At 43.1% G+C, this 27,020-nt stretch overlaps 1 protein-coding gene across 4 annotated transcripts in view; it reads left to right on the forward strand.

The window, feature by feature from the left end:
• Positions 1-27,020, forward strand: part of CARMIL1 (capping protein regulator and myosin 1 linker 1) — a 376,378-nt gene that overhangs the window by 282,037 nt on the left and 67,321 nt on the right. For all 4 annotated transcript variants that reach the window (XM_040353821.1, XM_040353823.1, XM_040353822.1 and 1 more), the window contains 2 exons: positions 14,703-14,878; positions 19,979-20,066. In XM_040353821.1, the coding sequence (XP_040209755.1) occupies positions 14,703-14,878; positions 19,979-20,066 (264 nt within the window). The remainder of the gene's footprint in view (positions 1-14,702; positions 14,879-19,978; positions 20,067-27,020) is intronic.

Here is a 27,020-nt window from a genome sequence, read left to right on the forward strand (position 1 = left end):
AGCCTGCAGCACTGCCTGCCCAAAGGCTGTATCTGTATTCCTTCTTACGTCCAACTGGTAGAACCTTGTAAACGTGTGGACAGAAGACCAGGTTGCCCGCCTTGCAAACTTGAGCCATAGAGATCTGGTGGTGTGCTGCCCAGGAAGCGCCCATGGCCCTAGTAGAATGAGCCTTTAATGATACCGGAGGAGGCAACCCTTTCAAGCCGTAGGCCTGAGTGATTAACCGTTTAATCCACCTCGAGATGGTGGATCTTTGCAGCTGCCTGCCCCTCTTTTGGGCCCATCTGGTAAAATGAACAACACGTCTGTTTTCCGGATCTTCTCTGCAGCTTTAATATAGGCCTTCATGGCCCTGACAATATCCAAGGCATGCAGCAACCCTTCCTTTATGGAAGTAGGTTTAGGAAGAAGGATGGTAATACCAAATCCTGGTTTAGATGAAAACTGGATATAACCTTTGGTAGGAAGGAAGGATGAGGGCGGAGAACGACCTTGTCCCTTATGAAAAAATAAGATATGGTTCCTTACAGGATAAGGCTGCCAGTTCCGATACTCTTCTGGCGGAAACTATGGCGACCAAAAATACTAACTTCCTTGTCAGTAAAACCAAAGGAATTTCAGCCAACGGCTCAAAAGGTTGTTTCTGTAACTTGACAGAACAAGATTTAAATCCCACGGACAAAGCGGGGATTTAACTGGAGGATTAATACGTAAGACCCCTTGAATGAAGGTCTTAACCAGCGAGTGGGTGGCCAGCGGCCGCTGAAACCACACTGACAAGCGGAAATCTGTCCTTTGACTGTGCTTAATGCCAGTCCTTTATCCACTCCTAGCTGGAAAAAACTTAATACTCTATCAATGGTAAATTTGCGAGAAAGCCATCGCTTGGACTCACACCAGCCTACATAGGCCTTCCAGACCCTGTAATAAATCACCCTAGAGACCGGTTTCCTGGCTCTGATTAGGGTAGAGATTACTTTCTGAGACAGACCTCTACCCCTGAGAATCAGGGATTCAGTTTCCAGGCCGTCAAATTTAGATGCCGTAAGGCAGGGTGGAGGATCGGACCCTGCGATAGCAGGTCTGGCCGTAGAGGAAGAGTCCAAGGGTCTCCCACTACCATCTTCAGGATTAGTGAATACCATGCCCTTCTGGGCCATGCTGGAGCTACCAGGATAACTGGTATGTGCTCCACCCTGATCCTGCGCAGCAGGCGGGGTAGTAACTGGAGCGGGGGAAATGCATAAAGAAGTTTGAACTGATGCCAAGGGCAAACTAACGCATCGGTTCCGCAGGCCCTGGGATCCCTTGTGCGGGACATGAACCTGTCTAGCTTCTTGTTCAGTCTCGATGCCATGATATCCACGTCCGGCACTCCCCATCTCTGGCAGAGTGTCTGAAAAACCTGTGGATGCAGAGACCACTCCCCCGGCAACAGAGTCTGGCGACTCAAGAAGTCCGCCTGTAGGTTGTCCACTCCGGGAATTAATATAGCCGATATGCAGGGCACATGGGCTTCTGCCCACAAAAGAATTAAGCTCACTTCTCTCTGAGCGGCTTGACTCTTGGTTCCCCCTTGGTGATTTATATACGCCACCGCCGTGGCATTGTCCGATTGTATTCTCACCGGGAACCCCTGTAGTTTGGACGTCCAAGCCCTGAGGGCCAGTCGAGCAGCTCTGAGCTCCAAGATATTGATGGGCAACTGCTTCTCCGCCGCTGCCCAAGTGCCCTGGCGGGTGCAACCATCCAAAATTGCTCCCCAACCCATCAGGCTGGCGTCTGTGGTTACTATCTTCCAGGTCACAGGACTTAAAGTCTTTCCCTTCAGGAGATTCTGAGGGTTTAACCACCAAGATAAACTTTGTCGTACCCTTGGTGAGAGTGGCAAAGGAATATCTAAGGCTTGAGGCCTCTTGCTCCATACTGACAGGATGGCTGCCTGCAGGATGCGAGTGTGGCTTTGAGCGTATGGAACCGCCTCGAATGTGGTCACCATCTTGCCTAGTAGCCGCATACATAGGCGAACAGTTGGCCTTCTCTTGCTTGGAACTATTTGTATTAGCTCCTTGATGGCCTTGACCTTTACTAAGGGCAGAAACACCTTCTGTTGTTCTGTATCCAATCTCATACCGAGGTATTCCAGCTGCCTTGTGGGCAGGAATGCTGACTTGTCCCGATTCAGGACCCAGCCGAACCTTTCGAGGTACTGAACTGTGAGGGCCACTGCTCGCTCCAGGCCAGGAGACGAGTGGTCTACGACCAAGAGGTCGTCCAGGTAAGCCAAGACCGTGACCCCTTGGGTCCTTAGATTGGCTAGGATTGGAGCTAGGACCTTCGTGAATACCCGGGGGGCCGTAGCCAACCCGAAAGGGAGCGCCATAAATTGGAAATGACGTTGAGCCACTGAGAAGCGTAGAAATACTTGATGTGGCTGAAAAATTGGCACATGAAGGTAAGCATCCTTTATGTCTATGGACGCCATAAAGTCGTCCTTCTGGAGCACGGCAACAGCTGACCGAATAGTTTCCATCCGGAATGAGTGGACCTTTAGATACGCATTTACTCCCTTTAAGTCCCAAATTGGCCTGACATCGCCGTTGGGCTTTGGGATGATAAACAGGTTGGAGTAGAACCCCAATCCCTGTTCCCGGACTGGTACTTCTACTATCACTTTCTGGCATAGCAGATGATTCAATGCCGCTATCAATGCAGCTTTTTTCACAGGGTCGCCTGGTACTCTTGACTCCTGGAAATGAGGAGGAGGGATTTTTAGAAACTCTAGTCTGTAACCTGCGGCCACAGTAGACCGGACCCATTCGTCTGGGATGTTGGCTTCCCAAACCTCTGCAAAGAGATGAAGCCTTCCCCCCACCCTCATGGGTGGGGGCGCCCCTTCATAAGGCAGACTTAGGGGCTGGCTTAGCTGGTTTGCGATACCAAGGCTTCTTGCCGCCAGAGGCCTGTCCCTGCGATTTGCTGTTAAAGTTTGATCGTACAGGAGGCCGTCGGTACTGCCCGGAATTTGAGGGCCCCGGAGCCGGAGAAAGCTGCCTTTTAAACGTAGGCCCCCGAAACTTCTTTTTGACTGGTAAAAGCGTACTCTTACCACTCGAAATAGTCTGAATGTATTTATCCAGATCTTCTCCGAAGAGTCGCCCTCCATGGAAGGGAAAACCTGCCAGAAGCTTTTTGCACGGGGGCTCGGCCGCCCAGTTTTTTAACCATAAGAGTCTTCTCATATGCACTAAAAATAGTGATAAACGAGACGCTTGCTGAATAGAGTCCTTTATAGCATCCACCGCAAAGCATAGAGCTCTGGGTATATCAGATAGCTCCTCTGCCTGCTGGGCAGGGATGTCCTTAAGCATCTGTTTAGTCTGGTCCTTTAAAGCTTGACAGACTCCAATAGCAGCAACTGCTGGCTGTACCACTGCCCCTGCCGTAGCAAAGGAAGCCTTTAAAAGAGTTTCCAAACGTTTATTAACCGGGTCTTTAAACATTTGAATGTTTTCTACCGGGCAAGTTAGTGATTTATTCACACACGAGATGGCAGCATCCACAGCTGGGAGCGCCCATTTTTTGGCAAACTTCTCTTCCAACGGGTAGATAACAGAAAAAATTTTTAGGCGGCAGAAAAATTCTGTCTGGTCGTACCCAATCCTGGAAAATTAATTCCTCCAACAGAGGATGGACCGGAAAAACTGCGTTGTTCAAGGGCGCCTTTAAGGAGCCCAAAGAGGAAACTACCGGACCTCGGAGCTCCGGTAAAGGCAACTTAAATGCTGAGTGAACCATGTCTGTCAAAGACTGGACCCACAGACTCTCCGCTTGGGAGGCTGAGAATGGTTCCTCAACAGTTCCTCAACAGTAGATTCCTCAATTTCTGAACCCTCTGGATTCTCGTCCAGTAGGTCCTCCTGAAACTCTAATTCCTCCGGTGAGAGAATTTCAGCATCTGAGGATACCAATTTAGGCGAAGGGGATCTAGTCCGTTTCTTGCCTGGTAAAGACTTAGCGAACATAGCCGCCAACCTTTCCTCTAGCCCTCCCAAAGAGGCAGCTAGCATTTCCTCTGTGACAAACACAGGGTTGGGTGGATCTGGGCCAGCCGCCGCACCAGACCCCCCTATTGGCTCAACCAAGGCGGCCACAACTTGGCTACTAGGTGGGGAGAGTACTGGCATAGCCTGACTCGTGTCCTCAGAATCCGAGGGGGAGCCCTTTTGTTTTTTGGCATTTTTTGCCCCTTTCGATCCTGAGCCTTTGGGAGCCATAGTACAATACCGAGGTACCCCTGCATGCAACAACTGACTGTTTGCAGCTAGGAATAATTAAGAGGTTTAGGGAACAGCAGGATTACTAGTGTCCAAAAACCCCTGGTGAGGCCGGGTATGTTTATCAAAATAAAGGATATAAAAATCCCCTTTTTTTTTTTTCTATATATCTTTTTTTTTTTTTTTTTATATGATATCTTTTCTTTTTTTTTTTTTTTTTTTACAACATACGGCCCCACCAAATCTCTTTGCCAGCCTCCAACCTGCTGCAAAGGGGAATTTTTTGGCTTAATAGAAACAAATAGGCCAAGCCTAGGATGTACTACCCCTTTCTTGCCACCGGGGGTCACCGGAGTGCCGCTCTGCGTCCTCTCTCCTCCAGGTCAGCTCAGACTGAGCCAGAACGTAGCCTGTCTGTTTTTTAACAGAGGCGAAGGCACACCTCTTCCTGCGCGCTCAACGCCCCCCCCCCCCCCCCCCTCCCGGACGGCGCGAAAATTTTCTATTTTGGCGTGCCCGCGTGCGCGCGCCTGTCAGGGGAGAGAGACACATGAGACGCGTCCCAGGCGGCCCACAGAAGCAGGGAGAGAGGATCGTGCCGATGGCTGCAGGGCGGCAAATTTGAACCCCCGGACAGGTAGGACAACAACAGAGACTCTCAGGACCCAGTCTTTTAGTCCAGAATAGGTCTGCAAACACCACATCTGACCAGCAGGGCAGCAGGTAGCCAGCAAAGGAGTCACTTGGACAGGGGAACCAGAGATGGGGGGGGGGGGAAACAGATCATCCTGTCTACACACAGACATAGTGACCAAGGTGCCCATGCAGAGCATATTCAGGCTACCCCCCCTTTTTGATCACCCCTGGGGAGCCCGCTGTCGAACCAAGTTCCGCAGGCTCCCCACTTACCTGCTCCATGCCGCAGGACGTTTGCAAGCAAACATAGTCCAATCTTCTCCCATCTCCGTGGGTAGTGTAGTAGACCATCAGGCACTGGGGTCCTAGAAGGAACCGCTGTCCTGGACCTATATAGCACCCCGGCAAGCAGGATACTTTTGGCTTTGGAAAAAAGCTCCAAGTCCTGGGCCCGGGGTCCAGCCCTCCAGAGAGGGCATTATAGGCAAAACCCCACGGATTTTGGGGCCCGGGTACTGTCCACTTCGGCACTGAGGCACTCTGGACAGATCCGGTTAGCCTGCCAAAATCCTAAGGATATGGAGGCAAGCTATTCCGTGACCAACACCTAAGACACTGGCGAAAAAACTGAGGTACTCCTCCTATGGGAGGGGGTTATATAGGGAGGGGCACTTCCTGTTTGAGATTGCCAGTGTCCATCACCTGAAGGTACTCCATATAACCCACATAGTAATGAATATGCCGCTCTGTGTCCCGTGATGTACAAGAAAGAAATAGCCTACTCGGGACTTGCTCAGGCTGTCAAGCAAGAAACATTCAAAGGTGTACAGTATACATTATTCCTTGTGTCTAAAGAGACTGCTAAATCATCTTTACATATGTCAAACTTACGTTGCAGCTGGATTTATCATTTCAATATGGTGTATTTTTCCTTAATTATTACTAAATAAATTGACGTGTGCAAAATTTATGTTTGTACTTGTACAATACCTCACCCCTATAAGACTTCAGAAGTTGAAGCAGTCAATTTATGACATCTCATCTATTGCTAGTAGTATGTCAGTATTCCCGATTTCAAGTGCGGTAGTTGGTCCATAGTTAGTTATTACACATAGCTGCAAGCAATACAAAAGACATAAAGATTGAAAGTGGTGCTTTGGTCCCCCTGAAAAAAAATGAAGTTGCAGCTACACATACTGTAGCTGCTGACTTTTAATATTAGGACACTTGCCTGTCCTGGAATCCCAGCGATGTCGGCACCCCAGACGTTGTTTCAAATGGCTCTCGGGTCCTGCTGCCGTCATTCGTAGTAAGGGGACCCCGCAGTGAAGCCTTTCAGCTTCACAGCTGATTCCCTACTGTGCATGCGTGAAGCCCGCTGTGCTTTCTGAATGGCCCGGCGGCAGGGGAAGGAGGAGGGGGGCCGAACTTCCAAGTGATCGCGGCGCAATCTCCCGGAAATGGGGACAGGTACCTTTTTAAAAACAGGTACCCTCCCCTCCAAGAGGTGGCAAATGTGGCAACGGAAGAGGGGGAGGGAGAGTGAGATAAGCTTCCATTTTTGGGTGACACTCCACTTAAAGTAGGAATACACATGACTTTTGTATTTAGACAATATTTTTTTTGCCCAAGGTTCAGCTTTAAATTAAAGAACACATTAAAACACAGCCTCAGAATAACAAAGTCAATGGTATTTATGAAAGTTGCTGTATACTGTTGTCAGAAGATGCTGGTATGTGTGTAGAGAATGAATACATATACGTAGGGCTATGTTCATAGAGAGTTACGCCGGCGTATCAGTAGATACGCTGTCGTAACTCTGAATCTATGCCGTCGTAAATTTAAGCGTATTCTGGAAACCAAATACGCTTAAATTAGGCTAAGATACGAGTGGCGTAAGTCTCCTACGCCGTTGTATCTTAGGGTGCATATTTACGCTGGCCGCTAGGTGGCGCTTCCGTTGATTTCAGCGTAGAATATGCAAATGAGCTGGATACGCCGATTCAGAAACGTACGTGCGCCCGATGGAATTTTTTACGTCGTTTGCGTAAGGCTTTTTACGGCGTAACGTTACTCCTGCTATATGAGGCATAGCCAATGTTAAGTATGGATGTCGGGCCAGCGTCGAATTTTGCGTTGTTTACGTAAGTCGTTCGCGAATAGGGCTTTGCGTAAATTACGTTTACGTCGAAAGCATTGACTATTTGCGACGTGATTAGGAGCATTCGCCCTGGGATATGTTCACGGACGGCGCATGCGCCGTTCGTGAGAAACGTCATTGACGTGGGGTCATGTTTTATTTACATAAAACGCGCCCACCTCTTGACAATTTGAATTTGGCACGCTTACGCTGGCAGATTTACGCTACGCCGCCGCAACTTACGGAGCAAGTGCTTTGTGAATACTACACTTGCCTCTCTAAATTGCGGCGGCGTAGCGTAAATAACATACGCTACGCCCGCACAATTTTACGTCGCCCTACCTGAATCTAGCCCATAATGTTTTCTTTTTTTTAATGTATAATTTTGTGACGCCAAAAAAAAAGAAAAACTGATTTGCTGGAGAAATTATTCATGTGACTATACATCTCCCCTATCCTCATTAATCACCAAGGGAATACTGCTGTTTTGGAAAATTACACATTCATGACACATAGAATCTGACCCCTACAACTGTCCCAGGCATTCTTGCTGAGGAACCCTCTTCAAAGCTATGCAAATAGACTCCTCTTCATATCAAAGAAAATAGAAGATTTCCTTATATCTCATAGCTGAAAAAATAATAATCTCAGACCCGTGTTTGTTTTTTTTGTTTGTTTTTTCTACGAACAGGCATAATAAGTGAGATATTGTCATTGTTTTACCTACAGGAGACATGACAAAAATGTAAACCAGCTGCTTTAGATTTCTTACAGCCTTTTTTTAATGTATAATAATTTCTAATGTACCAGTATGTCTAATCTATGTTGCAAGATGATTATTTTATTCAAATTGTTATGAGATATGTAGTGAAATATACAAGCGTTATCTACTGTTCACCCATTTATTTCTTCTTTCTCATCCTGACACTAAAAATAACACGTTTTAGGCCTCGTACAGACGACCAGACAGTCCGCTGAAAACGGTCCGCCGGACCGTTTTCAGCGGACATGTCCGGCCAGAGATTTCTGTATGATGGTTGTACACACCATCATACAGAAATCTGCGCGTACACGATACGCGGTGACGAGGCCACGCCATCGACGCGGCGACGTGCGTGGCCCTGGAAGTTCAATGCTTCCACGCATGCGTCGAAGTGATTTGATGCATGCGAGGGATGGCGGCCGGTCGGACATGTACGGTGAGTCTGTACAGACGACCGAACATGTCCGACGGACAGGATTCCAGCGGACATGTTTCTTAGCATGCTAATGAAACATTTGTCCGCTGCAAAATGGTCGGCTGGACAAATGTCCGCTGGAAACCTGTCCGGTCGGCCGTACACACGACCGAACATGTCTGCTGAAACTGGTCCGCGGACCAGTTTCAGCAGACATGTTCGGTCGTGTGTACGGGGCCTTACACATTCATAATCTAGAATATAACCGATTCTGTGTCATAAGGGGTTTCTGAAAGGAGTGAACAGCAGTAGGTGCTAGTTTTGTGATTAAAAATGGCTCCCTATTAGTCAGTAATGGAGAATGACGGTTTGTAATTTTCAATGTCAATCATGAGCATAAAGTATAATGCCTCGTACACACGACCGTTTTTTCCGTCAGATAAAAAAACAACATTTTTCCCGACAGAATTCCTCTCAGCCTGCCTTGCATACACACGCTCAGATAAAAGTCCGCCCATCCAAAGCGTGGTGACGTACAACACGTATGATGACACTATAAAGGGGAAGTTCCATTCCAACGGCGCCACCCTTTGGGATGGTTTCGCTGATCCTCGTGTTAGTAAAAGTTTGAGACACGATTTGCGCTTTTCATGCGCTGCATTAAACGCTGCAATAGTTTGCCGCGTGACGGATGTGATATCTCCATTATGAACGCTAGTTTTACCAGATAGAGCGCTCTCGTCTCATACTTGATTCTGAGCATGCATGTTTTTTTGCCCGGCAGTTTTCCCGTCGGAAAAACTGCGATGGAGCATACACACGGCCGGGAAAAATCTTTGACTCTTTGCTCATTCTATCTCAGTGTGTGCCTTTCAGTGAAAGATATTCCAAGTACATATCTTCATGTCTGATAATGAACTGACAAACTTTTTGAGATAGTATATTTAGCTGCTCAACTAATAATGACACAACTAGTAGGCAGACTTTTCTATATCCAACAGTTTTTTTATGCTCCTGTATAGGACAATATGTTTAATTTCAGCACCTAAAGCTTTCAACAATAATAAGAAATAGAAATCATCATGTTCTTCTAGGTGTCCTTAACAGTAAACCCCCATAACCTACCTGCTACCTGAGCCCTAACCCTTAAAATTAAGCTATTATTTCATCACCCTGCTCCTAACACTCAACCTAAAGCCTAAGTGTACACCCTTCATTCTTCACCCCCAGCACTTAAAGTGGATGTAAACCCTCCATACACCCAGTGAAGTGAACAACGCAATACACAGGGATGAACCAAATCTCCCTACATAGGTTTTACATGTATATCTGCTTTCTTCACATTTATATAATGTTTAGAAAGTTGAGATCGTGTTCGGAAATGTTCTCTTCCTGGTTAATACAGAGTGTGATGTCTGGGCATACAGCCAAGATAGCTAACATTGCGGATTGGAGGAAAGGCACACACCCCCTCTCATCATAGGCAGAGAATCTCCGAGGTGTTTTGTAATAGGACCTGCTCCCTAATCTATTTTAGCAACCTCCCGGAACTGAAGATTCATGCTGCTTTTGTCTAAAGTGTCTAAAAACTTGTCAGGAGTTATCAGGCTGATAACAGAGGAACAGTTCAAGATAGAGCTATGGTAATTGGCTCATTGAAGAGAGATAACAAAATACTGCAGATATATGTGCCCAGCTCACATTTCATGAATCGGGTTTACATCCACTTTAACTCCTGACTGCTAACCCTTTCTCCCATTTAGGAAAAAATAATCGGTTCTAATAACGTGTCTTCTCTGCTTCTATTACATCTCTTTCCTGTGCTCCCCTGCCACAACACCAAGTAAAAGTCCATTTTAAACCATTTTCAGTCTGTGCCAAACCTTGCACAGGGCTAAGGAACATACCTCATTACTATGGCGCTCGGGCCTGGCAATTGACTGCTCAGGTACCATGCATTGCAGAGCTGGGGGAAAGGGCTAAGGTAATGCTTTCCCATAGTGCGAATGTGACAGGTGTTACCAAGTGCTCAAAGTGGTGATTGGAGTGTGGGAAAGGTATTGGTACCCGAGAACTGGGCTATATGGATTTAAGTAACCAGTAAAACCTCACTTGACCTATAAAGTAAACCCCTGCTCCTCATGCACATTTACCTTATACTGTACTGAAAGCCTCTGCACTGAATCCTCACAAAATCACACACTTGAGTCTATCTGCAGAAGAAAGGCTTTGCAATCTACCAATCCATATCTTGCTTAGAAAAGACAGCAGAAAGACAACCACACGATGGGATTGCTGAAGGATGACATAAAATGTAGGGATACCGTTTTTTTTTATTTTTTTAGGAGCAAGTACGAGTACCTATACTCGTGCTTAAAGTGGACGTAAACCCAAATGTATTTTCTTTGCTGTCACAATGTACAGTATAATATTTCCTATCATCTGTGCTCAGTCTTGCCACACAGAGTTAATCCAGCTCTGAGCAATCCTCTTTTATTGTTCAGTGAAATAAAACAGACTTACAGAGAAAAACCTTAGTCCGTTCCGCCCCCCTTGCTGTGAGTGACAGGTTATTTACATATCTCATGCACTAGCCTGGAGACGGGCATTATTTTTTAATTCCCACCCCCACTCCTTTTCTAAAGTCATGTGGTTACTTTTCTGGATTTTGACTGGATGCTAGTGATCATAGCAGAATTTAGTGTAAGGAATACATAGGAAAAAATGCATATTGACAAGGGGAGTGTAGAGGAGGGTGGGGAGTCTACTGACATCACGACTCCACCCACAGAGCTCCAGACAACAGACCCACCCACAGAATCTGCAGTTTTTCAGTTCTTAGACAGAGGGGAAACATTTAACAGGTAAGGATACATTCATGCAGGAGGCATGTATATCCTTATAGATCAGCACTATGGCAGTAGTTTAGAAAGGATGAGAGTGGGTTTACATCCACTTTAAGTACTTGCCAATGCCAATTACCAATACCTTTTCCAGTGCGATTTAAGCCCATACAAAATGAATGGGCTCAAATCGCACTGCAAAAAATCAAGTGCAATTCCTGTCTGAATCACATGAGGTTTACCACACCACTCTTGTGTGAACCCAGGCTGAAGTTACTATGACAAACCTGGGTTTGCACAGTAAACTGCGGGAAACTGCATCTGATTCAGACAGGAATCAAACTGCATTCCTGTTCAAATTGCATGCGATTTTAGTACATTAATTTTGTATGGGCTCAAATCGCATCAGTTTTAGGTATCGGAGCATTCGCACAAGTACTCGTGCAAATGATTCATATCGGCACTGTTAACTATATCGATGCAACCATAATAAAATGCTTACAAAAATTTAAAGAAATAGGGTCATATTCTCAGGAGTAGCATACAAAAGGTCACAGGCACATACACTATATTACCAAAAGTATTGGGATGCCTGCCTTTACACACACATGAACTTTAATGGCATCCCCGTCTTAGTCCGTAGGGTTCAATGTTGAGTTGGCCCACCCTTCGCCGCTAGGACAGCTTCAACTCTTCTGGGAAGGCTGTCACCAATGCACTTCTGGAAGAATGGTCAAACATTCCCATAGACACACTCCTAAACCTTGTGAACAGCCTTCCCAGAAAATTGAAGCTGTTCTAGCGGCGAAGGGTGGACCAACTCGATATTGAACCCTACGGACTATGACTGGGATGCCATTAAAGTGCATGTGCACATAAAGGTAGACGTCCCGATATGTTTGGTAATATAGGGGCAGATCCACATACATCTGCGTGGGCGCAGCGTATGTGAGATACGCTACGCCACTGTAACTTACTTTGCTATTGTTTGAATCCTGAAAGAATTTGCGCCGTAAGTTACGGCGGCGTAGTGTATCTCTCACGGCGTAAGGGTGCGGAATTCAAATGCGGCGAGTAGGGGGCGTGTTTCATTTCAATGAAGCGCGTCCCCGTGCCGAACGAACTGCGCATGCCCCGTCCGTCAAAACTCCCAGGGTGCATTGCTCCAAATGACGTCGCAAGGACGTCATTGTTTTCGACGTGAACGTAAATGGCGTCCAGCCCCATTCACGGACGACTTACGCAAACAACGTAAAATTTTCAAAATTATACGCGGGAACGATGCCCATACTTAACATTGAGTACGCCACCAGATAGCAGCTTTAACTATGCGCTGGAAAAAGCCGAACGGAAACGACATAAAAGAATGCGACGGCCGCTCGTACGTTCGTGGATCGTCGGAAATAGCCAATTTGCATACTTGACGCGGAATACGACGGAAACGCCACCCAGCGGCCGCCGGAAAATTGCATCTTAGATCCGACGGCGTACTAAGGCGTACGCCTGTCGGATCTAACACAGATGCCGTCGTATCTTGTAATGACAAAGATACGACGTGCAAAATTTGAAATTACGCGGCGTATCAACAGATACGCCAACGTAATTTCTTTGAGGATCTGCCCCATAGTGTATTTAATGGAGCCCTTGATCACAGGTGGACACGTTGGTAGTTATTTACGGAGAGGATCATACAAAGTCATTGGAAAATCCTATTTGTAAATGCACAACACAAACTGACAAAGATTCCCTGCGTACCTATCAGCTAGCCTGCAAAAAAATAAAAAAAATACAAACATTGACCTGTCTAACAATTTGCGCTAAAAAGAGGTTTTTGTTTCATACATTTGCAAATATATGTGGAGGCTGCAGTGCTTACGTCAAGGCTCCTCTGTGTACTGTGATCCTAACTCTCTAATTTTGAGAGTCTCCAAGTTAGGAGCACATATAGCAGTGGATAAACTAGGAGCAGATTTGCCTGGAGGGAGCTCATTCCCCCTTAAAGGCACGGGGACACATTGCATGCCCAGCTAGAGCACAATGGCAATTACTAAATGCACACCTAGGCTTACCACTGCAGAATTTATTTAGAGAAGTGTAAAAAATAAATTTAACCTGGTTTGTGAAATTCCTCTAGCAATTTCCTTTTCTTACTACCGCACCTTGTTATGCCCTGTACACACAATCGGAATTTCCGATGGAAAAAGTCTGACTGACTTTTTTTCCATCGGAATTTCCGACCGTGTGTATGCCCCATCGGAGTAATTCCATTGGAAATTCCGATAAATTCCATCAAGCCCTGTACACACGATCGGATATCTGATGGAATCTAATCCAATAGATTTTTTTGTCGGATATCCGATGAAGCGGACTTTCATCATTCTTGCCTACGCACCATCAGTCAAAAATCCGACCATGTCCAACGCGGTGACGTAAAACACTACGACGTGCTGAGAAAAATTAAGCTCAATGCTTGTGAGCATGCGTGTATTTTTGACCGATGGACTTCCACACAGACGATCGTTTTTTTTCTATTGTTTTTTTATCCATAGGAAAATTTTAAAACATGTTCTATTCTTTTTCACCGATGGAAAACAAACCGATAGGGCCCACACACGATGGGTTTGTCCGATGAAAACAGTCCATCGGTCTGTTTTCATCAGACAAGCCGATCGTGTGTACAGGGCTTTAGAGTTTACATTAGAGAACATGTTCTCTTTTCCTCCGATGGAATTCCGATGTGAATTTGGTTGGACAAAGGTCCGATCGTGTATACAGGGCATTAGAATCTAGCAACTGTTCTGTGATGGAATCTAGCAAGCAGAATAGATATATTGAGGTACTGCTTTCGACAAAAGGTGCCCATAATATACTGCATTCAGAATAAAATAACTTCTTTGCAATTAGAGCTTGAATTTATTATGCTTAAAATATTTGCTAAATCACTTCTGCACAAATTCTGCCATATGCACCTCAAGTAATGCTGTTTTACGAAAATTGTGAAGTACCATAACATTGTTTTCTAAACTTTGGTCAAATTATACTGGTCTAATTAATACTTTCAAAGATGGAACCTAGGAAAGGGGATTGCACATTGGCTTTGATTAATAATGTGATTAAGTCACATGACACTGGGAGAAGATTGGCTCTGCAGAACACACCAACAGCTTAGTTTCCTGTCTCTGTGCCATGCCTTTTGGAAGATGGAACAAAATCTGAATGGCATTGCTGTCCTTGGAAGGTTTCACCTCCCATGCACTGCATTGCTTTTAGTTGTGGTGACACCATAAGTGGCAGAATCATCTCTGGGCCGGAGTCTTAGTCCACAAAGTAGACCCTGGATGATACCTGACCAAAGATGAATCTTGATTCTTATGGAAGGAAAAAAAATATGATAAAGGCATTATAAATGGATGGAGGGGATGCACTGTAATCTCTGTAAAAAGTAGTAAATACCTGTAAGCATTACACTTACACAAAAAAAAAAAATGATGCTAGGTAAAATTTAAGGCTTTACATAACTAATGCTGGTTTCTTGTGGTTATCTTAAGAGTTCAAAATGTATTTGTATCCCCTGGTGGGCAGTCTGATATAATTGAAGCACTTACAGTCTCTCTTCAATCCATAGCATCTACTGGAATCAATGGTTGATGCAGCAGAGAGCCTCTGTCCAAATGTAATGAAGAAAGCAAACATTCGTGAGGATCTCATTCAAGCCAGCACTGAGAAGATCTCAATTCCTCGCAACTTTGTAAAGAATGTCTTACTTGAGCAATCTGGAATAGATATTCTGAACAAAATAAGGTAAATTATGGTTTGAACACAGTGGAATTAATGAATGTGTATATTTCATATGAAAGAACTCTGTTAAGCCTTAATTGCATTTCTTCTGACTACGTAACATAACCCTAACCCCACCCTATTGAATCATTGTAGCAAAACCTTCTATATGTAAAGCCTCATACACACGATCTGACTTTTCCGTGGATTTTGGTCCGAAGGGGCGTTGGCCATGAACTTGGTATGCATACAAACGGCAGAACTTTTTCAGCCAACATTCACCAAATCACGTGGTTTTTCAGCTCTTTACCGCCACCCTGTGGGCAACTTCAAATTTTTCTCTATGCAGAGCTGCACCAGATTTAGCACTCTCCAGTTTTAGTAAATGAACCTCTGTGTGACAAGACTGTGAGTGAATAAACATTGCCACTCGGCATGGTTGCTTACCCATCATTTGCAGCTCCTCTGTGTTTATCCCAGATCTTGAATACCTCACCTCCACCAAATATAAGATATGTCTAATATAACACATAGGGGTGGTAAAAGTTATACATTTTACATGTTTGTGCCCATGGATGAACCTGAATTTTCTTATGCAGCAGAAAAGGCTTTTGCTTGAATCTACAATGTAATCCGATTAATACGCTTCAGCCATATGTTCTTGGGTAAACACTTGTATACACAATTCACAATGACAAATTTTTATTGCATATGCTGCTTTTAAATGCTTTGGCAAAAGGAAGCTCATTTCCTTCTGTAAGTGCAAATGAATAGGTATGGGCTGTAATGCAGGAATATTCTAAATAGGTTTATAAAATCATCATTAAAGTTGTACTTCAGAAGAACCGCTAAATACGCAGCTGAAATATGTAAATGGGTATTGATGCCTGGTGAAAGATTTGTAAATCTCTACAGCCAGGCTCATGATTTGGACATTACCAGACCAGGGATCACTGCAGTAAGGCTCAGATACACCTCGATCTTCTTCAATTGGAAAATGAATGGGGCTTGTGGTACTTGGGTTCATCCCTCTGTTCACTCTATTCCTGTTTACATGTTCACAATCTACAAATCTGCACCGATGCAGAGCCTAATTGGCTCCTAGTGCAAGCCCTGCTTTTCCCAATAAGGTACTTTTATGTAGCATGTTACAGGGGGGTTATGAAAATACTTTGACTACTTAACTAGCTTCATTTCATTTTTGTTTAAACCAATTTGAGTCCCAGATGCTGATATATTACAGCACTGGGACAGCAGTCATATGTCTCAGTTCTGTTTTAGATTACTAACCATTTTTATTAGAACTCATGATACATACAGAATCCAAAAATACACCAGAATGTACATAGACTATATATAAGGAATATATATCACCACTCTTGCATTTATCTTTTGTTTATACAAACGAACAGTAACTTTACCAAGTTGATAAAATTAACCTTTACAAAATGTATGGAGGAACGTGCCCCTATCAGAAAGCCCCTAAAGCAGGACTCAGAAACCGTTGGAAAAATGGCATGAATCTTGACCGGAGTAAGATATCTTTCAAATTGTGGTTCAATAACTGTTTCTTTGATGGCTAGTTTGTGTACTCTTTTGCATATTGTAAACCAATTTCATCCAGATTGGTTTCTGATTTCCTTTTGAACCTTCTGAATCTGTTTCCAATTTAGCAGCCCTGTGTGGCCACATGTGCATACGGTCTCTTATAGGGACCGTGCAACTACACTTGCACAGCTGTCAAATTGGGAGCAGCGACTGTGCCCCTGCAGCCTCTGCATCCCAATTTAAACAAATGGGACTGCCTGTACTGGGATACAGCCCCATGCAGGCAAACACAACCCTTACATGGACCTATGCTATTGTACACCTGTGTGAATGAGGCCAAAAGCCTTTGCCTTTTACTTTTTTACTTTTTTTTTTCATTGTCACCTGCCTGCTTATTAGACATTAAATCAACATAATCACACTGTTGGGGCTCTTTCATGCAGGCATTGAATTCTACAGCAACCTTATCACAAATGAATACACCTATGTTATTTTGGCTGTGTGGTAGGGCTCCTCAAAAGCTCTCTGGGATGTCTTTTTTTTTTTTTTGTACAAAGTTAAAATGGGAAATGATCACTTGTGATGCTTTTGCAATCACACCTTGTAGGCACTGAAAATGCCATAGGTACAATTACAGTGCATTTACAGGGCGCCTGTGATGTTTTTCAATAGAAGTGAATGGAGCAGCATTAATTTTGCCTCGACGAAAGGCAATGCCAATGTTGTAGTGTGAACATCTATTCCCTATTTTAACAATTTCGAATGGCGTTGATAAGCAATCAGAAAGCAATACAAACATGACCCAACCACCTTTTTTCAATGCCTATGTGAAAGAGCCCTAAATCAATTGTACAAGCACTGAGCAGACATCTTAAAGTGTAATGTAATCGTGGTCCAGTAGTGGGAATATTCCTGAGAACAAACAGCTGGGGTGTTTTGCTCAAATGTGAAGGTGTCTGTTGACACAGCAATTGTTATCCAGTCCTTCAAAAATCATCTCATGAATAAGGGTACTTTTTAGCCTATGCTCGTTCTTCGCATTTGATCATTAATTGCCTCAATGGATGACTCCTGTCTTTAAGATCTTTAAATATGAGAATTTATAGAATGTTCTCTCAAGTTTCTATATTTTTTTTACTCTACCAAGTTAATGCTTAAAGACAGTTATGTGCATTTGTTATCCATTCTCTCAATGAATAAAAAAAAAAAGGGCCAGATATTTTTCATTGGCAGCATTAGGCAGTTTTTTCCAGTGAGTGCACTCACAAAGGATATGAATATTTCATGATTCTTAAAGTGTCACATCAGAAATAATAAGATAAGATGTGAGGCTTTTTCTTTGCCTTTTTCATTGCTGCCTTCAATGATAACATGGAGCTTATGGGTGCTTTGATGCTGATTAAAGGTTCAATCCAGAACAGCTGACCTGAAAATTGAGGCTTTAGTAGCCCAGCTTTCCTAAAGACCCTTCACTCAAGATTTCTGTGCTGTTTTCTTTACTATACCATAGCTGTGATTTAATTTTTCTGCAAGTGTCCAATATAAATTAAATAGCTTACAAGTGTCAAAATAATGTTAAAGCATCCTGTTCATATAAATCTACCTGTAAAAGGACACCTATAAAATACACCTATGTAAATCTAGTTAATGGGGATTTACTAAAGACAAATACAGCCCTGGTCAAAAGTTTTGAGAATGACACAAACATTAATGTTCACAAAGTCTGCTGCTTCAGTGTTTTTAGATCTTTTTGTCAGATGTTACTATGGTATACTGAAGTATAGTTACAAGCATTCCATAAGTGTCAAAATCTTCTATTGACAATTACTGTAGTTTATGCAGAAGAGTCAATATTGGCAGTGTTGACCCTTCTTTTTCAACACCTCTACCATTCGCCCTGGCATGCTGTCAGATAACTTCTGGACCACATACTGACTAATGGGAGCCCATTCTTGCATACTCAATGCTTGGAGTTTGTCAGAATTTTCTTCACCTGCTTCTTAAGGACCACAAGTTCTCAATGGAAATAAGGTCTCGGGAGTTTCCTGGCCACTTCCCCAACCACTTGGTTATCACTTTTGCCTCATTGTTCTTCACCAAACTGTTCTTGGATGGTTGGGAGAAGTTACTCTTGGAGGATGTTTTTGTACCTTTCTTTATTCAAGGCTGTGTTCTTTGGCAAAATTGTGAGTGAGTCCAATTCCTTGGATGAGAAGGAACCCCACACATGAATGGTCTCAGGATGCTTTACTGTTGGCATGACACAGGACTGATGGTAGCGCACACCTTTTCTTCTCCGGACAAGGTTTTTTTCCAGACCCCAAACAATCAGAAAGAAGATTCATTAGAGAAAATGACTTTACCCCCAGTCTTCAGCAGTCCAATCCCTGTATCTTTTTGGAGATAATCAGTCTGTCACTGATGTTTTTCCTGGAGAGAAGTGGCTTCTTTTCTGCCCTTCTTGACCTCCAAAAGAAGGATGCCCTCACACCTGCCTGCTGCCATTCCTGAGCAAACTCTGCACTGGTGGTCCCCCGATCCCGCAGCTAAATCAACTGTAGGATACGTTCCTGGCACTTGCTGGATAATTGAATCTCTCCTTTAAGTTCTTGATGATTCGATAGATGGTTGATGTAGGTGCAATCATAGTAGCAGCAATATGCCGGTGAATACCTTTTTGTTCAAAGTAATAATGGCTGCACATGTTTCCTTGCAGGTAACCATGGTTAACATAGGAAGAACAATGATTTCAAGCACCAACCCTGTTATTCTAACTCCATCATCATTGGAGGGATTTCCAGCCGTGTCCTTGTCAACACTGACACCTATGTTAATGAGAGAATCACGGAACTGATCTCAGCAGGTCCTTTTGTGGCGGGGCTGAAATGCAGTAGTCCTTTATTATTATTTTTTTGCATTAAGTAATTTTCATGGCAAAAAGGGACTTTGCAATTAATTGCAATTCATCTGCTCACTATTCATAACATTCTGGAGTATATGCAAATTGACTTCATAAAAACTGAGCCAGCAGACTTTGCAAAAATTAATCTGTGTCATTCTCAAAACTTTTGGCCAGGGCTGTAGACTGTCTACTTTGCAAGGGAAGTTACACATTGCAAGTGAATTTTCTACGGACTAAGCGAATAAAGTGACATTTCACTTTGTAAAGAATAATCAAGTGCAGGGCAAATTCTAAAAACATTTTTGCTTGCATATGATTGGATGATCGAAATTAGAGCTTCACCATGGCATTTTATAGGCTTGTTGAAGGCTTGGACCTACTGGCAAGATCAGTCGGTATTACAACTATCTTACAGGGGGGATACTCAGAAAAGCCACAACTGCTGTGTTACCATTATTGATAGACTGTATTTCGTTATTTTATTTTTTTCCCCCCCATCAGGCCGCTTTAGTTCTAGTTGCCAACTTGCATTTTTCTGATGCACAGAAGGTTGTTTCAATATACGTGTGTACATAGATAAAAAAATGTATTCATTTCTACTCCAAATGTGTGTAGAAATGAGTTCTAACACCTAGAATAAGCTTAAGATGTGTATTTTCTTTTTTTTTTTGCAGTGAAATTAAACTTACTGTAGCATCTTTCCTGTCTGACCGAATAGTCGATGAAATCTTAGACGCACTTTCAAGCAGCCATCACAAACTGGTAAGCATGTTCCTTCTGTGTTCAGCTGTTTATAGTGAAAACTTGACCATTTTATTCATGTGTCTCATTTGAATTGTATCTATATCCAAAAAGTTTTTCCTATACATTGGGATAGAATGGGGAAGAGATGTTTCTGTGATCTGTGGCTCTGTTCGAGAAATGTCTCTCTCTTCCTGCCCTGGTTGCAAATTTTTAGCAGAACATGAAGTAACAGGAAGTCTTTCTAACCACCATGGATGGAAGTAAAACCTGGCAGGGGGTCTACTCCTTCCCGACTTCATCCAAAGCTGGAAACCTTTTTAGCTGTAGATACTTTTTTTTAAAGTGTAACTCCACTTTTGTTAAGAAGAAAAGTATTCCCCTCTGGGTGATCTATTTTAACAAATGTTAGATTCCTTACCTTTTTGTTTTTCTGAAGAAATAGCTGTTTGTGTAGAAACTAAATGAGAGTGAGTTTATAATGATCAATCAGCTGCTGCACTTGCAGGGGATCTAATGAGTAAAGTGGCAATTTACATTCCCATCACTCCCTACCTTCAGGAAGCTTACAGTCTAAGGTCCCTATCTTGCATGCATTACATGCACACATACTAGGGTCATTTTTGAAAGAAGCCAATTAACCCACCAGCACATCTTTGGAGTGTGGAAGGAAACCCATGCAAGCACAGGGAGAATGTATAATCTCCATGCAGATGTCCTGACTGGGCAGCAAGCCGGCATCGCTGTGCTGCAAGGCAAAAATGTTAACTGCTCAGCCACTGTGCTACTGGAGATGATTTCAAGTTTTAATGGTGATTATATATAAAAATACTTCTTCACCTGTGGTACTTGTGTAGCAAGAGCTACTTGATATAGCTCCAAAGATAATTAGAGGGCTGATTAATTTATAAGAAAATGTATGTTTTCATTTTATTCAAATAAAAAATGTATGAAAAGTGAGTGTGGCTGCTTACCGTTTTTTTTTTTATATAAATTCTTTATTTGTTTCAAGAATTACTTACCAGGATAGTACACTTCATCTCATCTACTTAATTAAACTATATCAGAGAGTTAAGAGAGAGACGGAATGAAAAAAAAAACCACCATCCCCCCCCTCCTCCTTCCTCCTCCGTCCTGGTTTCGCAATACTTCTCGGTTTCCTCTTTCTTTCTGCTTACCGTTTTAACACATGTTTGAAGTAGAATTAAAGGCTCCTTTAATGATTAAAAGTATTTTTATTTTATTTTTTGTTCTTCTATATCCTTGTTTATATTGTGCACTAATAGTTTATAGTGATTTAGGATAAATTCTTGCACAATCTTTTCTCTCTTGGATGTATGTAAGTGTTGTAAAGCCCCGTACACACGATCAGACCTTTGTCCGACCAAATTCACATCAGAATTCCGACGGTATTCCATCGGAGTAAACTCCGATGAAATTTATCGGAATTTCCCATGGGGCATACACACGGTCGGAATTTCCGATGGAAAAAGCCGCAAGGCTTCACTGCCGGGTTCCCTTACCCACAATGTCTGTGGCAGCACCCAACAGCTGATGGAAAGATCGCTAGACTCCAGGACCGATAAGTGTCCTATTAAAAGTCAGCAGCTGCAGTATGTGTAGCTGATGGCTTTTCATATTTTTTTTGGGGGGGGGGCGGGCCTCCGCTTTAAGTAAAATAGAGGAGGGGGAGGGAGCCATGGCCAGCCTTGCACACACTGATGCTATACCTTGGATGCAAAGAATATAAATTGGCCCTATCTGTGTTCCATTAATCTAACAATGCATATACTAATATAATGTCTTATCTGAACTTGCATGTGTATTATTCTTTTATGGGGAAAATCCTATCATAATCTTTCTTAACCGCTTAAGACCTGGACCATTATGCAGGTTAAGGACCTGCGCCGCTTTAACTGACAATTGCGCGGTCGTGCGACGTGGCTCCCAAAAAAAATTGGCGTCCTTTTTTTCACACAAATATAGCTTTCTTTTGGTGGTATTTTATCACCTCTGTGGTTTTTATTTTTTGCGCTATAAACAAAAATAGAGCGACAATTTTGAAAAAAATTCAATATTTTTTACTTTTTGCTATAGTATCCCCAAAAAAGTTATACATTTTTTTTTCTTCAGTTTAGGCCGATATGTATTCTTCTACCTATTTTTGGCAAATAAAAATCACAATAAGCGTTTATCAATTGGTTTGCGCAAAATTGATAGCGTTTACAAAATAGGGGATAGTTTTATGGTATTTTTATTAATATTTTTTTTTTACTACTAATGGTGGCGATCGGCGATTTTTTTTTTTCGTGACTGCAACATTATGGCGGACACATCGGACACTTTTGACACATTTTTGGGACTATTGTCATTTTCACAAATAAAAATGCACTGATTACTGTGAAAATAGCAGTGAAGGGGTTAACCACTAGGGGGCGCTGTAGGGGTTAAGTGTGACCTAATGTGTGTTTCTTACTGTAGGGGGGCGGGCTGGATGTGTGACGTCACTGATCTTCAGACAATCACTGACACTGCTTCGCGACCCACGGCTGGGCGTATATAGTCGTGCAGGAAATCCTTAAGTGGTTAAATGAGTGACCGGTGGTTTACGCGTATTGATTGACACAGCCAAGTTCATTGATATGTTATTGCAAGATAGTTCAAGCCCAACAGAAACCCTACTACAGGTTTTATTCGCAGCATCAGACAATTGTGCTATTCCAAATTGTCGTTTCTGAGCAGAGAAAGCTACATTTTTGGGTGTTTTCCCCAGATTCTGTATTTCTGGGTCTGAACTTTCAACCGTGTCTGTATTTTACCAGGTGCCTGAAGCTTGTCTGAGTACACAAGTGTGCAGGGTCGTTATATACTGTGGCCTGAGGAGGAGACCGCTCCCCATGTAGGAGACAGAAGGTCTCACCCGGGGATCAGAGAAGCCACAGCCAGGAGTCAAGAGACAGGAGGTCCCAACCAGGGGTCAGAGGTGCCCCAGCCAGGAGTTTGGAGGTCTAACCCAGGGGTCAGAGGTGCCCCAGCCAGCCGCCAGGAGATTGGAGGTCTAACCCAGGGGTCAGAGGTGCCCCAGCCAGCAGCTAGGAGATTGGATGTCTCGTCCAGGGGTTAGAGGTGCCCTGGCCATGAGACAGAGGGTCTCGTTCTAGGAGTCAGGTTGGCTCCTATAAGGGTGTCAGGAGAACCCCTTTCCAGAGGCCAGGATTGGGCTGTGCACCCAGGCGCTGCGACTAAAGGCTAGGAAGGGCAGTAGAGCTGGACAACCCAGTGGCAACGTGCAGGGTCATTATTTACTCAGGCCTGAGGATAGCTCAGAGCTCTCAGTGTGGAGACATGGAAGGTCTCACGCAGGGGTCAGCGGAGCCCCAGTCAGGAGTCAAGATAGGAGGTCTCAAACATAGGTCAGCGGTGCCCCAGGCAGGAGATAGGAGGTTTAACCCAGCGGTCAGAGGTGCCCCAGCCAGCAACCAGGAGGTCTCGTTCCTGAAGTTAGGTTGTCAGGAGAATCCCTATCCAGAGGCCAGGATTGGGCTGTGCAGCAGGGCACAGCGACTAAAGGCTAAGAGAGGCATTAAAGCTGGACAACACAGTCAGAGGAACTGGTAAGAAGAGCAGCTTTGCTGTTAACAAAGAAGCCAGGTAGCTTGGTATTTTTATTTGTTCATATTGATGTGAAAGGACTCCTGCTTGGGCAAATGATATATATATGAACTTTCTGGTTTATTTATTAAAAGTGGGCTGCCATGTCCTCAAATATAGTTTGGACTGATGCAACTCATTGAACAACCACCTACCACATTGAATACCATATGTATGATAATGCTCATATTTGTGACACCTTTCAATAAAGGCCAAAGTGAATGTATCACTCTGCAGCAGTGCATGACATCATTGTTTAACCCTGCAATGTACATTGCACTTAGGGAAAACTGAGTAATCTGAAAATATTGCATTACTGAAATCCCCAAAATATATAATAAACCATCTAAGGATTGAACTTGCCAGCAGCTGACAGATTACCTACAAAATGTGTATGACTAACGGGTTTCTAGCTATCATATGCATAAATCTAGTCTGGTGTAAATAAATAAAGCCGGGTGTGAGAAAATGGAATCAAGCAAATAAATGTGATGACTAAATGTCTTTCCGTCAGATCTTATAATTGAGCCCCACTTGTTTATAACTATATTTGTAATACTGTGAATGCTTCAGTATAGTAATGAGCCGTCTATATAGCAGCTATGGAATTAAGAGTTTATGAGGTAGTAGGTGAGACAATGAACATAAGACCACTGGGATATGGAGATTTGGTATCCTTCAGTGGCTGCTCTTAAGTAATTCTTACAGCAGATCCGATGCTTTTAGACAGAAGGCCCAGTGGGAGAAGCAGATCAGGACGTCATGCTTCCGCCTGAAAAACAGCTCATGATCTCTCATTAAAATATATGCTATCAGTGCTTTAAGATACACAGGTTCTAATATTACAATGAAACCTAATAATTAGATTTAATAATATACATTCGAAGCTATAAGTTCACTGCTGCTGTTTCATTCAAGAGGGACAGGAGTTATCAATATTTAAATCATGAAGTTTAGAGTATAGATCTGAGATTACTACCAGACAGGTGAGATCAGTAAGGCCTGATACCTACCAATATTTTTTTCATTCAACCCCCCTCCAACCACCACCAGAACACTCCGGTCAGTGCTGTCGGCTGATTCTCTCATTGACTAAGAGAGCTGATCGGGAGCCAGTCGGCTGTTTTTTATTGAACCAGCTGATGTTGCCAGACGTGTGTACTAGGCTTTAGTCCACGTAGAGGCAGAAAACAATTTAATCAAAGGTCCCCAAATCTTTGTAAGATTTAGCAGGGCAGGCCCCTGGCATTATAAATAATTGTGTGTGTAAAAATACCTCATCAACCAATTTCAGAAACCTCTTTACAGTGGGGGAGTGGGGTCCTTTCCAGAGAAAAAAAGCTCTACTTGCAGACCAAGGAGTAAAAGACCCCAGCAACAGGACCTCATGAATTTTAAGAGCAGCAAAGCCCATGCGTCTGTGAATTCATTTATGAATTTGTGTCCAGGGGGCAGGACTAATATATCTGATGCATATATTTTATTAGATGTTAATACATAATAGTCATTTAAGCATAATCTGCAGTTGAATATAACTAATGCTGCATGAGTATAGAGTACTAAGACATATCAAATATGCACTCTTCGCCTATCCACTGGCCTGGATATATAGAAAAACTCAGCCCAAGGGGAAGAGTTTCCAGAGTCATTTAGTTAATCATTTTATGTAATTTATTTCTCATTCAAGCCAAAACATTTACATTTAAATTACAGTCACTTACAGTGTCTCATGAGCATTGAAAATGTAATGATGGTCTATACATTCATGTAGAAATACTTTGCTGTTTCAAGTAAACAATAAAGGATTACGCAGATAATAATTTTGTTGACTTCTTTCTTTTTTTTTCTATGTGTCAGCTACTTCTCTACCAGAAGCCCAATTTGTGGGCATTCCTGTTGAGCGCAGGCAGAATTCAGTTGCCAGCGTTCATAACAAAGATTACCCGGGAGAGAAACGAGAGAAAACATTTTAAGAGTTATATTTTTGTTACAGAAAGCCAAAAAGAACAAAGAACAAAGAACCAGTAGTATTCCTGTCATTAGATGCCGAAAAGGCGTTTGACAGGTTAGAATGGGAATTTATGTTAGCAAACCTATCCCATATAGGATTTGGTTCAAGTATGCTCAGGTGGATAGGGGCCCTTTATTCGGAACCCTCTGCTCAGGTGAGGGTGAATGGCACCCTATCGGATAGCTTTTCACTGGGTAATGGGACCCGGCAGGGGTGTCCGCTTTCGCCTCTCCTATTCGTCCTTTCATTGGAGCCTTTACTGGAAACAATCCGGATGAATCAGGATATAGAAGGGATAAAACTAGAGAGAAGGGAGCATAAGATATCCGCATTTGCGGATGACATGATGCTATTCGTATCAAACCCCAGGGAGACACTGCCTAAAATAATGATGGAATATGAACTGTATGGAGAGATCTCTAATCTTAAAATTAATAAAGATAAAACGGAGATATTAAGTATATCATTAAGCCCACAGGATCGTAGGGAACTTGAGGGGCTATATCCATTTAAATGGAAGCAAAGGAGGATGAAATATTTAGGTGTATACTTGTCCAGCATGGAAAGATATTTCTATGAGGACAATTATATACTATTATTGAATAAAGTAAGATCAGATTTAAAGGGATATAGTATAGACAGAGTATCATGGTGGGGAAGGGTGAGTACTATAAAAATGATGATTTTGCCGAAAGTTCTTTATATCTTTCAAACACTCCCTATAAAAATCCCAGAAACATATTTTAAAATCTTGGAAAAGATAATAGGAGGTTTCATATGGAGGGGTAAAAAGCCGCGTATAGTAGTTGAGACTCTGATTAGACCCAAAGAGGAAGGAGGAATACAGATGCCGGATTTCAGAAGGTACTATGAGGCAGCGGTAATGAGGAGGATTACAGACTGGGTGCAGGGTGAGGGTGGAAGCAAAAAAAAATGGGTAGAAGTTGAAGAAAGTCTAAGTAAAAAAGAGCTAGGGAATATAATATGGGTACCGAGGCAATATAGGGGTTTACCCCTGGATACGCCAGTAATAACAAAAGAAACTTTTAGAATATGGGATAAGGTCTGTAAGAAAAATAAATTGCCCTATAATAGCCCGCTGCTGCCATTAACAGGTACGGACTACTTCCCACCGGGTAAGGAGGGGGGATGGTACCGGAGGTGGTCAACTTCAGATACCCCAAGATTGAAGGATTTATTAAAAGGAAATGAAGTTTGTTCGGTGGGAGAACTCCAAGAGAAATATGGACAGTACCCAGGAGATAGGTGGAGACACAGACAAGTCCAACATTTTGTTAGCACTCTGTCGAAGC

Source organism: Rana temporaria, chromosome 5 (assembly GCF_905171775.1).
Source record: "Rana temporaria chromosome 5, aRanTem1.1, whole genome shotgun sequence".
In the NCBI taxonomy this organism is placed as follows: domain Eukaryota; kingdom Metazoa; phylum Chordata; class Amphibia; order Anura; family Ranidae; genus Rana; species Rana temporaria.